Below are 11,767 nucleotides of genomic sequence, written 5' to 3'. Positions count from 1 at the left end.
TCAAATCGGAAAGAGGAGGTGGTGGCGACGCAAGGTCTCCTTGAGTGACTAGAATTTCATATCGGAGAGAGAGAGAAGTGATGACGGCGCAGATATGGAAAGAGAGCAGTGGTGGCCGGCGGTTGGTGAGGGTTGAGGAAGAAGGAGGAGTGTGCTTGCTTTAGGGATTAGGGCTGGCGCACCATAGCCTGTGACGGTTCATAAAGGAAGAACGGCAAAATGAGAAACTCACCCTCTTTCACTCCCAAATAATCAGACTTCTTTGATGTTTTTGTGTTTGGGAATTAAGGTTTATGTTGCATTGTGGGGTCTGGAAATTGAGTTGCGTTCTTATGTGATTGTGAATCAGATTTTTGTTTGTCATGTTTGATAAGATAAGGATGATTTAGATGAAGTCGATGAATCTTCTTGGGTTTACTGCAAGGAGAATAAGAAAGAAATCCAGGTTTATTGTTTTTGGATTTTTTTCTGGGTTTTTAAGTTTGTAAATGATGAAGATGATAAAGGAAGAAGATGAAGATCATGTTTTTCTGGGTTTTTATTTTTTAATTAATTTTTTTAAATTAAAACCGTTAGTTTTTTAACGGAATATGGACGAGGGACCAAAACTGTTGACGGAGGGTAACGTCGGAGAGGCAGAATGCTATTTTTAAAGTTTAGGGACCGCATTTGCACATTTTACATTTGTGGGGGACCAAAAGCGCTATTAAGCCATTCACTTTATATAAGGGACAGTACTAAGTTCCTATCCGTTCGATATGAGTGGACAGGGTCAATCCAACGGACACAACTGCTTGATGCTTGTCAAGGTTTTACCGTCATGGACTAGTTGCTAATTTTGGATTATAATTTATAAATGCTTAACTGGAATGACATTTATGACTTTGTAAATTAGGTAGCCGAAATGTGATCTAACAACAATAAAATTGCCTTTGATTCTCCACTTAATGATTTGTCCAATGAAATTATGCAAAATAGGGTCGTCTAAAATCACTTATTTGGGTCATTTTAGCCAAGTCTAATGGAATACTAAAAAATTATTTATTATTTATAAATAATTCTATTTGTTTATTGGACTTGGGTAAAGTTACTTATACCAGTGACTTAGATAGACTACGATCTCTTCAAGTGAATAGAGTATAAACGGTGTCAATTGAAATATTATGTCTACCTCTCTTTTAAATATTCAAAGGGTCTCATCTATCAATATATAGTTATGAATAGAGATATAGATACACAAATTCTAATTTGAATAGATTCGGTAGAGTTTACATATGAGAGGATCGGGATCCGATTTAGACAACCGAAAATTATTGTTAGGAATAGTAATATAAAATCATAGTGCTTTTTTGGATATAATTGATTTCTTGACATGATATGATAGCTTTTATAACCAAGCGGTATAAAATTTGATCTTTGTTGTCACCAATTTTACTAATACAAAATAAATTAAAGCACATGATAGGTGAGCTTGTGAATCTTCAAAGGTTCTTGTTTATTTGAGTTAATTAACACTATTTTTATGAGCTAAAATGTCACATTGGATTAAAGCTAAATAATCGATTTAATTCAATAAAAACCGATAAAAAAATATCAGAATCTAATCAACCTAAAATGAACAAACTCAAAACTGAAAAAAAACCCAATTTTTTTAATTGGATACGACTTTGAATTTTACTTTCAAAATCGAACCAATCCAATCCAAACTGAATATTTTTTTTTTAAAAGCAAACTGAATATTTATAAATATATAATATCATTTATACTTACATATTTATATCCTTATATCTTTAGATATTTATTATATGACACATACTTATTTATACAAATTTATTCAAATAAATGGTCTTTTCGTAATTATTTAAATGGATAAATTTCAAAAATATTATTTGAATGAATATGCATCAAAGCGAACTAATATAGTCATAATTTTTAAAAATATTGGTTATCATATAAAATGTTTTAAATTATTATTGGTTGAAGATGAGATTGCACCCAACTAGAACTATTATCGATCCAATCCCTGGTACAAGTATAACACTACAATTTCTTCATATAAATGACAGCATAGGTTATTGGAGACATGGCCAAAGTCATGTGGGGTATCTCCTGACTTCTATGCCCTAAACGAGTGAATTCTACTCAGCAGCAAACAGATTAAACTGTATGTAGTAGGAAAAGTCATCATCAAATCGATAAAGTCAGAAAAGATCTGATATCATTTACCCTACCATGTAAATGTAATGATAAATTATTTTAAAATTATTGAAATATATTATAAAGAATTACTACATTAGAATAAATTATAGTAGTTGTCAAAGTATAAATTTTTTTAACGTCTTAATAAATATTTTTTCAAATACAATTTTAATTCATTTTTTACACAAATAATTTCTTATGATATACTCCTACTACCAATGTTAACTAAATAACTACACTTAAAAAAGCTAAATAACTACTTCACTCTAATTAAAAAAATTAATTAATCAAGTAGATTGATATAGTGATTCAACATTTCATCTCTTAAAAAAGTGGTCAGGCAGCGGCGGAGGGAGGGGGCGAATGGTGGTGCCATGGACCCCAAGTTTTTCAATTTTTTTTTACATGTCATACATATGTATGTGAGTTGTAGAAATTATTATAGACTTATCATATTCTTTGTTCTTGACCCCAATCTTTGGTCTTGACCCCATAGTCTTAGATTCCTGCCTTTGCCACTGTGTGCTTGAGGGTTTTATTCACAACTTTTGTGAATGAAAAAAAATTCATTGACTAGCATCATGCCCGCTAATTAGTGCGCTGACAATTGAAAGTTATGAATTATTCTCACAGTGTACCAATCGTGGAGATACTTGTTGGAAGTCTCACATTGACTAAAGATATGACCAAAATAGTCCTTATAAATGATAAAGCAATAGTCACCTTCAAGCTAGCTTTTCGAGTAAACTCAAATTCTAATTAAAAAGATATCAGAACATACCCTAGATTCGTTTGTTGGAGGTCTCTCATATATGGATCACTCCGTAGATGTTCAGTCCTGCAAATTCTACACTCAAGATGTCCAGAGCGCAATGAGGTGTGTTAGAAGTCTTCCATGATCTAAAAATATGGTCGAGATAGTCATTCTAAAAGGTAGAACAACCAACCTCACCTCTAAACTAGTTTTTTGAGAGAGTCTTTTTTTTTAAGGAGAGATAGAGTCAAATCTAACACAAATTCTAATAATACTTTGGTTAACACCCAAAGATTATGAAATGTAGTTAATTTAGTTATTAGCATTCAACTTGTCCTCAATTTACTTTAATTTTCTAAAATTAATTTTAACCCACTTAATAGGAGAACGCTTAGTTAGAGTTAGAGGATAGAGCTCTAGCTTTTCACTGCCATATTGTGCAGCAAACGCGATATCCGGATCGAGCACCCCCACCGAAACCAGTGACAATTTTTTAATTTGACTATCCCTCCAAAGTCATATTTCTCCAATATTAATGATTTGTCAAAACATCATTGACCTTTTCAGTGTGCTCTTTTCTTCTTAATTAATTGCAAATTTCAATCGAGTGCTAACACTCAAAATTAGTGAAATGTATATCATTACGAATTGGAAAATTTGTTATCATAATTATTTCTTACCAAATTGGAAAAAAATAATTGTTGAAGGAAGGACTTAGGTACGTAGGATAGTCTTAATTGGGAACATCTCTAGTCCTGGTTAATCTAACGAATGGAAATGTCAGGCCAGTTATAGTATTATTAATGCTGCTAATTGCTATACATTGTTACCTAAAATAACTTGTTGAGAGCAAAGGAAAAAGGATAGAAAGCTTTTTAAAATTTCTTATAAATTTATAAAACCTTTTTCTATGATGTTTGCTTTATGGTTTCTAAATGGAGCAGTTGTAATGTTTTTCAACCCAGATGTCATGATCCGTTTAAGAACTGCCCTCTGCATTACTATTTTTTTTAGCAAATCAGGATTACGAGCACATAGCTATGGTATTTGTTACATAGAGACTACATACGAAATGCAAGAATGACTTAGATGGATGATAAGTACACTTCTCCTGCTTCTTTTAAAAATAATTTTCTCCGTTTCATAATTATCCATAAATGATGGGTTTAAAAGGATCCACCTAAGTTTTTCTTGCATTTCGTCTGCAGTTTTTTCGTAATAAATAGCATAGCTATGTGCTCATAATCCTGATTTTGTTTACATCAACAAATGTGCAAGAGGAGAGAATGGAACAAATTACATTCAAAAGTAATCAAACAAATAACTATCTTTGTTTCTTTTCCTTCCATTTTCTAAATGAAGCTAGGTTTCATCGTAACAGATGAGCACAAAGATCCCACAATTTTCAGCAAATTCCCTTAACTCTCGTGTTAAACAACTCAGAGAAGCACCTTTTGCTACTCTCCCAAATGCGGAGGTTGACACTGTCATGATTATCGAATTCAGAAAATTGAATATCGTGTAATGGCTTCTATAATAAGTGGAATAGTAGCTCATTCCACACATCAGGTACCCCTGGCAAGCACCAATGTATGCAATCAGAGTAAGAAGGAGGATTTGACAATTGTTCGGGGCGAAGAGGCTCCCAAAATTTGCGAAAAATGGAAGGATGACCATCCTTCCTATACTCTGACATTTGAGTAATGTTGAGAACCGAAACTTTTGATTTTAAACTGCTTAGGATCTTCTCCACGCTTCTCATTGTAGGCAAATCAGAACCACTTCCCCAATAGCCCTCAAAATTAATGGGGTCCTTTTCATCATAACAGTTTCCCTCACTTTCTGGCTTCCACTCTCGGCTCCTGAATCAGAATAATATTCATTTCAGTAAGAAAATATAGAGCATGGGATATATGGATTCCCTATGTTGATGTTAAGATACTAGTAAGTGTGAAAATATCAATAACAAAGAGAATGCATCTTTTTCCTGAACTCTGTTACTGTAACATTCGGCATTCGTAGACAAGTTTTCATGTCACCTGCATCATACCTAATACCTCTCTTGCATTTGGCAATTAGCATGCAGAATGGTACTACCGGTATTGCTGCTTGATATCCAATTTTATTAAATAAACAACTTGAATAAAAAAGTAAAACTTTTATTTTTAAAGCATCTGGGAGGAACCAAATTGAGGCCTAATTTGGGGAAAGGGGAATGTTGAGCCTGTATCATACCAGAGGGGAGAAGGGGAACCTAGTACACACCTGGTGACCACTAGGCCAATAAGTGGCATCTAAAAACCAGGAAGCACAAACATGACATGGGACACAAAAACAACACAGAAGATGATGCAGCAGACTATATTGCAACATATAAAATAAGTGAAAAGATTGATATGAAAAATACAAATCTTAAATCAAAACATAGATTTAGTGTTTTAAGAGTTAGGATGAATCATTATAGACGTAAATCACATGATAAAATATTATCATTTATCTGGTTATTATTGTATTCTCATTTGCATTGATGTTAAGAGTTAGGGTTATGATCAAATGTACTTGTACCCCGTACTTTGTACTGCAAAATGTACTTCACTCCTAACTTAGTATTATATATATCAGGGAGACTGCATTTAGCACTTGACGAGAGCTCTAAGGCCCCGGTCACTGAACGGAATTTATGACAACTTTGTCCATATACACTTATATAAAGCTTGATAGGGATGGTGAGAATTATGTGGAGTGGAGATATTTTGTGGAGGCCAGCTTACGAGGAATGGGAAAGGATGGACATTTGACATAGAGATGTCTAGTGGACCCAAAGGTAGCCGCGAAATGCAGCACAGAGGATAAGTGTATTTTGGCCTTATTGGTGAGTTTTGTTGATAAGCGGGATGCGGTCATTACTTACTACCCACTACAGAACAATGAAGGATTTGTGGGATTTTCTGCAATTTATTTATGGAAGGTAGGATAATTTGAATCGTGTCTATGACCTATTGCAAGAGTTCTTTTTTTTTTCATAAGCTCCTATAGCAAGAGATGTTTTTCCCAAAGCATAACAAGTGTAAGGTGATGGCCTATTTCTTAGAGTTTAAGAAATATATTGAGGAGCTAACTTCTCTATTGGCCTGAAAGTTTGTAGAGGAGATGATAACCCAACAAAAGAAACTCATAATAGCCTTGAGTTTGCTATCTAGCCTTGCCTAGAGTATGAGGTGGTGAGGTCTCAGATCTAGTCGAGCATAAAAGGTAGATAATCTCACTAATGTTCTCTCTCAGGTCATGCATTCTTCTTTTAAGGAACCTAGATCTACTACTGATGTTGATTCATCTGATCACTCTGCTTTAGTAGTCCATTCCAGAACTCAAGGCAATCACAGTGGAGGCGGAGGAAATCGTGGTGATTGTACCAGAATGGACTACTAAAGCAGAGCGATCAAATGTGGGGTATTCACAGTGGTCAAGAAATCCTCACTTTGCTAACCCTGCTTCCCAGTCACGACAGACGTAAGGTGGGTATGAGTGATTAGTTCACCTTCATCCTCCACCAAACATTTGTCCAAACAGGTAATCCTATTGCGTGTCTATCCTCTACGTCATGGGTTGGGCCACTAATTCTGGCGCTACTGATCATATAACTAGGGATTCAAGTATCTTTTCTTCCTTCAGTTCCTCTAGTATACACCTGTCTACAACTCTTTTTGATGGTCTAGTGTTTGTATTTACCTGAGTTTACTTGTAATCTTCCCTCACTTAGTCGTGATATAAACTTACTTTGAACTACTATTTAACTTTATTTTCAGATTCTTGTGAATTTCAGGATCTGTTGCCACAAAGGACTACTGGTAGAGGAAGTGTATATGATGGATTGTACCAAGTGGAAGGAGCCCTGAAGGCATCAACAACTTCTCCTACCAGTAGCTTATCCCCTTTCCAGCTTCACTGTCGCCTTGGCTGTCTGTCTTTAGGTGTTCTTAGGAAGCTATATTCTCAATTAGAGTCCATATCAAGCCTGACTAGTGAGTCATGCCAGTTCACTAAACATCACTGTAGTGTTTATTTACTTCATTTGATTATAAGTGCTACATCCCTATTTGACATTGTCCATTTTGATGTGTGGGGGTCATTGCCCTGTGACTTCTATGTTAGATTATAAGTCATTTGTTACATTTATGGATGGCTATTCTCATACAACATGGTTATATTTATTGAAATCCATATTTGAGTAGTTCATTATATTTTGTAATTTTTGTGTTGAAGTTCGTACGCAATATGAATGTCAGGTGTGATAATGCCAAAGAATATTTGTTTGTACCATTTCTTGCTTTTATGAATGAACATGATATGATTTATAAACCATCCCGCATTGTTACACCAGAACTGAATGGGGTGGCTAAGCATAAAAGTTGAAATCTTGTGAAAGTTGCCCAGGCTAGTGTTATATATGAAAGTTCCTAAAATTTCGTGGGGAGATGCAGCTCTTACTGCTGCATATTTAATTAATCGCATGTCGTCATCTATATTAAATGGAGTTGTTCCTTATTCTATCCTTTTCCCTTCTTGATCTTTGTTCCCCTTCCCCAAGAGTATGTGGATGCACATCGTTTGTTCTTGATGTCAGGTTTCAAGTGACTAAGTTGGACCTAATGTCCTTGAAGTGTGTGCTCTTGGGCTACTCTTGTACCCTGAAAGGGTGTCGATGTTTCGCTCAAGATCTTGGTCGCTATATTGTCTCTATTGATGTTAAGTTCTTTGAGGACCACTCCATTGATGGGTTGTCATTCTCTTTACCTGTGTGGGAGTCATATAATTCCTCCGTAACTTATACCATGACTTACCCTGCTCCATAGACTCCTACTGGACCACTGGTACATGTTTCGAATTATGCTAGAAGACATACAGTCGGTAGCAGAAAACTGGTGATTCTCCACTGGATACTCAACCTTTGTTTCAACCTCCTCCGGTGTCTACAGATCCTTCTAGTGTTCTGGACCTTCCCATAGTCTTATGTAAAGGTAAACCCACTTGCACCTACTCTATCTCTTACTATGTATCTTCAACTAATTTATCATCTACCTTTAAGTCCTTTGTCCCTAAGTCTCTTTCAGATGCCTTAATACATGCTGATTGGCAGCGAGATATGGAGGAAATGTTGTCCGATGAACATAATGAGACTTGGGATTTGGTCCCTTTGCCCGTGGGGAAGAAATATGTTGGGTCATGGGTGTAGGTGTAAGTATATTTACACTACTAAAGTAAATTCTAATGGTCCTATTGGCTCTATTGAAGTTCGGTTGGTTTCCAAGGGGTATGCACTATGCACAAACACATATGACATTGATTACACTGACATTTTCTTTATGTGGCTAAAACTTGGCAGCTAAAACATATTTTATATTTTAACACAATAGAATGTATACTACATGACCAATATATATGATATCAAAAGAAAGTCAATATTCAAACCAGAAATAGTAAGATTTTTACAGTGACAATTTTGGCAGAATTGCAGACTGCCATGGAAGAGGGGTGAAGGCAGGAAGTTAAAACTTTGGTTTGGATTATCCAAATTAAAACTAGCATATAAGATGAATGAAAATCACTAACATAATTCTGCCACATGTTCTAAGAATGCAGAAGAAATAATGAACTAATCATTTAAAACCAGCCAACAGTAATGTTGTCCCCTTTTAACTAATGTGAGTTTGAATAAAGAATTAGAATAACCTCTGGCCAAAGGTTCATGTTCAATAATGCATACTGGCAAAAAAATTTTCTGATGGGATCATAAAAAATCTAGATTGGGTGCTCACCAGAGATGTGTTGGGGACATGGTCACAAAAAAGACACGCTTCTTGAGGGGATCAACTTTCGAAGATATCCAATCTGCCCAGGCTTCCATGGCCAACTCCATGGCTCCTTGTCCATTTAATTCTTCACAAGCTCCATTTTCTTCACTAGTCCATCTGAAAAATTACAAATTGGAATATCCAATCAGAATCGAGTAGACAAATTCCCGTTAAAAATCCAATTGTGTAGTGATAAACTGATACAGACAATAGCTTGACTGGGCCTTGTCTCCACCACAAGTATGTGTTGAAAACAAGTATATCAGCATGCTCCCACAGTGATGCATGCTTAAGAACAGAATCAGGACGAATTATCCGTTCACCTAGTCTGTGATTTACAGGATCATCGGAATTAGATTCAACAAGAAGAGGAGCCCAGAGGAATTCCACACTTGCATTATACTCCTGATAATTAGCACAAAAGTTAGCAGCGTGCAGATGAGGAGAATCTCAGACAGTGGTACTGGTGAACCAAACCCCATCAATCCAATGTCTTAGAACATCAAGTGGTCTAATAAGAAATAGTGAAATGAAGGAAGAAGACAACATTGTATAGGGGGCTACATTAAAGCATAGGGTTCTTACCTCTGCTCTGAAGATGGTAAGATGGGCATTTGGTGACATTGATCTCTTATCAGAAGGAATTACTGACTGTAACAAGCATACCATAGATATCCATTGCCCTCTGTTTAGTGAATCCCCAACAAACATTAGCCTTTTACCTCTCAACTTCTCCCACATTTCTTTCACATCCCACCTGTTATAGACAAGAAATCAGTGAAGACCAGCATAACGAACCTACTTGGTTATAAAAATCATTACCATTTTCATATGATGCTTTTAAGCAGAACAAATTGTTGTGATTTTTCTAACTCCAATTCCACAGAAACAATAGAACAAATGTCCCACACTCCCACTTGGAACGGAACTCTACAGAACTAGTTAAAATTCTCACCTCTCTGAAACAGAAACTGAAAACCCTCTTCTTCAAGCTACAGCCGCCGCATAGTTGGATTTCCCTCCATCCTAAGGGAGGGGTTTTAGTTTCTACTTTCTAGCTGTATTTTTTCTTTCTGTTTTAGTTTCCATATCCTTCTCTTCCTTCATCCAGCCGCCGCTACCACCACCACCACCACCTTCTATGTTCCCTCTCTCCACCATCACCTTTAACATTTTCCCACCTCTCTTTCCCTCACCACTTCTGATTGACTTCAGACTACCTCTGAAAAGCTAGATTGGAGCGGCTGAGCCGCTTGTTCTTGGTTGGTCTCCTTTGCACCAGCTCCAGCAGAGGGCCTCGGAATTAGAGGCATCAAAGGAAAAATTAGCTAGAGGCTTGATTTTGAAATCAAATCTGTTTAAGGAGGATGTTTTGATCTATTGCCTACCTGTTATATTGGTTTATGTTTTTGTGAGCAAGCATGTTATATTTGTAGTGTTTCATGTTGTAGCATTGTAGTATTGTTCACATGGATTTGTCTTACCCATTTGCATTAATGTGTTTTTCTTTGAACCAAAAATAGAAACTCTACGGAACCTATCTTGGTTATACATAACTTCACAAAACAATGATGACCTTGGAACTTTGAATTGGCTAGTTCCCACTCATGCACCAACAAAACCATGATCTTACTATGCTCAAAGGGGAGAAAAAAAAGCTCAAAGAGAAATCACCTCTTCAAATTGCAGTTATGTGGCTGCCATCTCCAATGCTGGTACCCCAGATCAGACCTTCCATGCTTGTGACAGGCCAATTGATCAGACATGTAAGGGCAAGCTGACTCACTGTACAATGGATATGAAGCATTATCAAAGACCCACTTGCCCGAGAAAACATCACAGCTCTCAGAACTCGCTCTCCGGTGACCGGAACGCTGAGAATCGCCAGACCAAGCAATTTTCCGGCCACTATACTCCACAGTGGAGTTGCATCTACTGAATCTATCCAAAACCTCTAAAATCCAAAAAAAGAAAAACCCATTTCAACAAGTCAAAGAGAAAGCACAAATCAAACTCACAAAGCATAAAAATTGACCAAAATTTATCATTTCTGTTTGAAGTTTTCAGTGAAGCATAATAGCAAACAAGTTGTGTGCACCCACCTGGAGCTTGCTTGAGTTGACCAGAGAGGTTGGGTTTGACATAGGAAGCTTCTTGGTGATTGTGAACATGATCTGGGTTTTCATGGATTTGTTGAATGCTGTGTTCACTGTGGAAGGTTGAGAATGCTATGAAGACCATGAAGAAAACAACAAGCAGAGGAAAAATGGGAGGTTTCTTTCTGCTCCATTTCCATCTCTGCATTTTTTGCTTCAGTGACTGAGTCAGAGATTTGAAAAAGCATGTTATATCATTGAATAAGAAAGAGGAAATAATACAAAGTTTCAGCTTCAAATTGATACTAACATGGTGTCATAAAGAGTACTCAGAATGACAGAATCAGAATTTAGTGCAGGTTCTGATAGTTTTGACTGATGCTAATTGGTGAAGCTTTTCTGTATCTTGCCAATATTAGCTGTACAAAATGGTTATTGGTAATATAAGAATGCTAAATTTATGGCATGGCAAAGTTATATAGCAGCACCGTTTGACCGTTTTAACTTCCCTGACATTGATTCTTTATTATAGTCGAAAAAACCATTATTGAGTATATCCTCCCGCGAGACAATTTTGATCAAGTAGGATAAAACTACTATGTGTGACAAAGCTGCTTATTAAAAAAAATGTGTGACAAAGCTTGTCAGTTAATTATTTAATGCAGTTGCATTTACAGAATTCGAACTTGAGACTCCTGCTTAAGCTTGAGCAATAATGTTATGGGGATGAGGGGTGGTAGATGACCATAGTTAGCACCAAAATTAGATGGAATTTGTTTAAAGTTTACATTAAACAAGAAAGATCATGGCATGCTAGCCAGAAGTGACAAATGCAGAGGGTAGATGGCACATGATTGCTTTTAGAA

General features: G+C 36.2%; 1 protein-coding gene across 1 annotated transcript; it reads right to left on the bottom strand.

Annotated features, from left to right (window-relative positions):
• Positions 1-4,231: 4,231 nt before the first annotated feature.
• On the bottom strand, positions 4,232-11,370 carry LOC130748931 (protein trichome birefringence-like 35). The gene is made up of 7 exons (XM_057602179.1): positions 11,212-11,370; positions 10,908-11,124; positions 10,480-10,759; positions 9,391-9,562; positions 9,014-9,210; positions 8,770-8,922; positions 4,232-4,815 (listed from the first exon to the last, which is right to left on the bottom strand). The coding sequence occupies exons 2-7, from the start codon at positions 11,107-11,109 to the stop codon at positions 4,485-4,487; spliced, it is 1,335 nt and encodes a 444-aa protein (XP_057458162.1). The 5' UTR covers positions 11,110-11,124; positions 11,212-11,370; the 3' UTR covers positions 4,232-4,484.
• Between the last annotated feature and the right edge of the window lie 397 nt (positions 11,371-11,767).

This window comes from Lotus japonicus, chromosome 3 (genome assembly GCF_012489685.1).
Source record: "Lotus japonicus ecotype B-129 chromosome 3, LjGifu_v1.2".
Lineage (NCBI taxonomy): Eukaryota > Viridiplantae > Streptophyta > Magnoliopsida > Fabales > Fabaceae > Lotus > Lotus japonicus.
The sequence above is the reverse complement of the archived record's forward strand: the minus strand, read 5'-3'. Positions and strand labels throughout refer to the sequence as shown.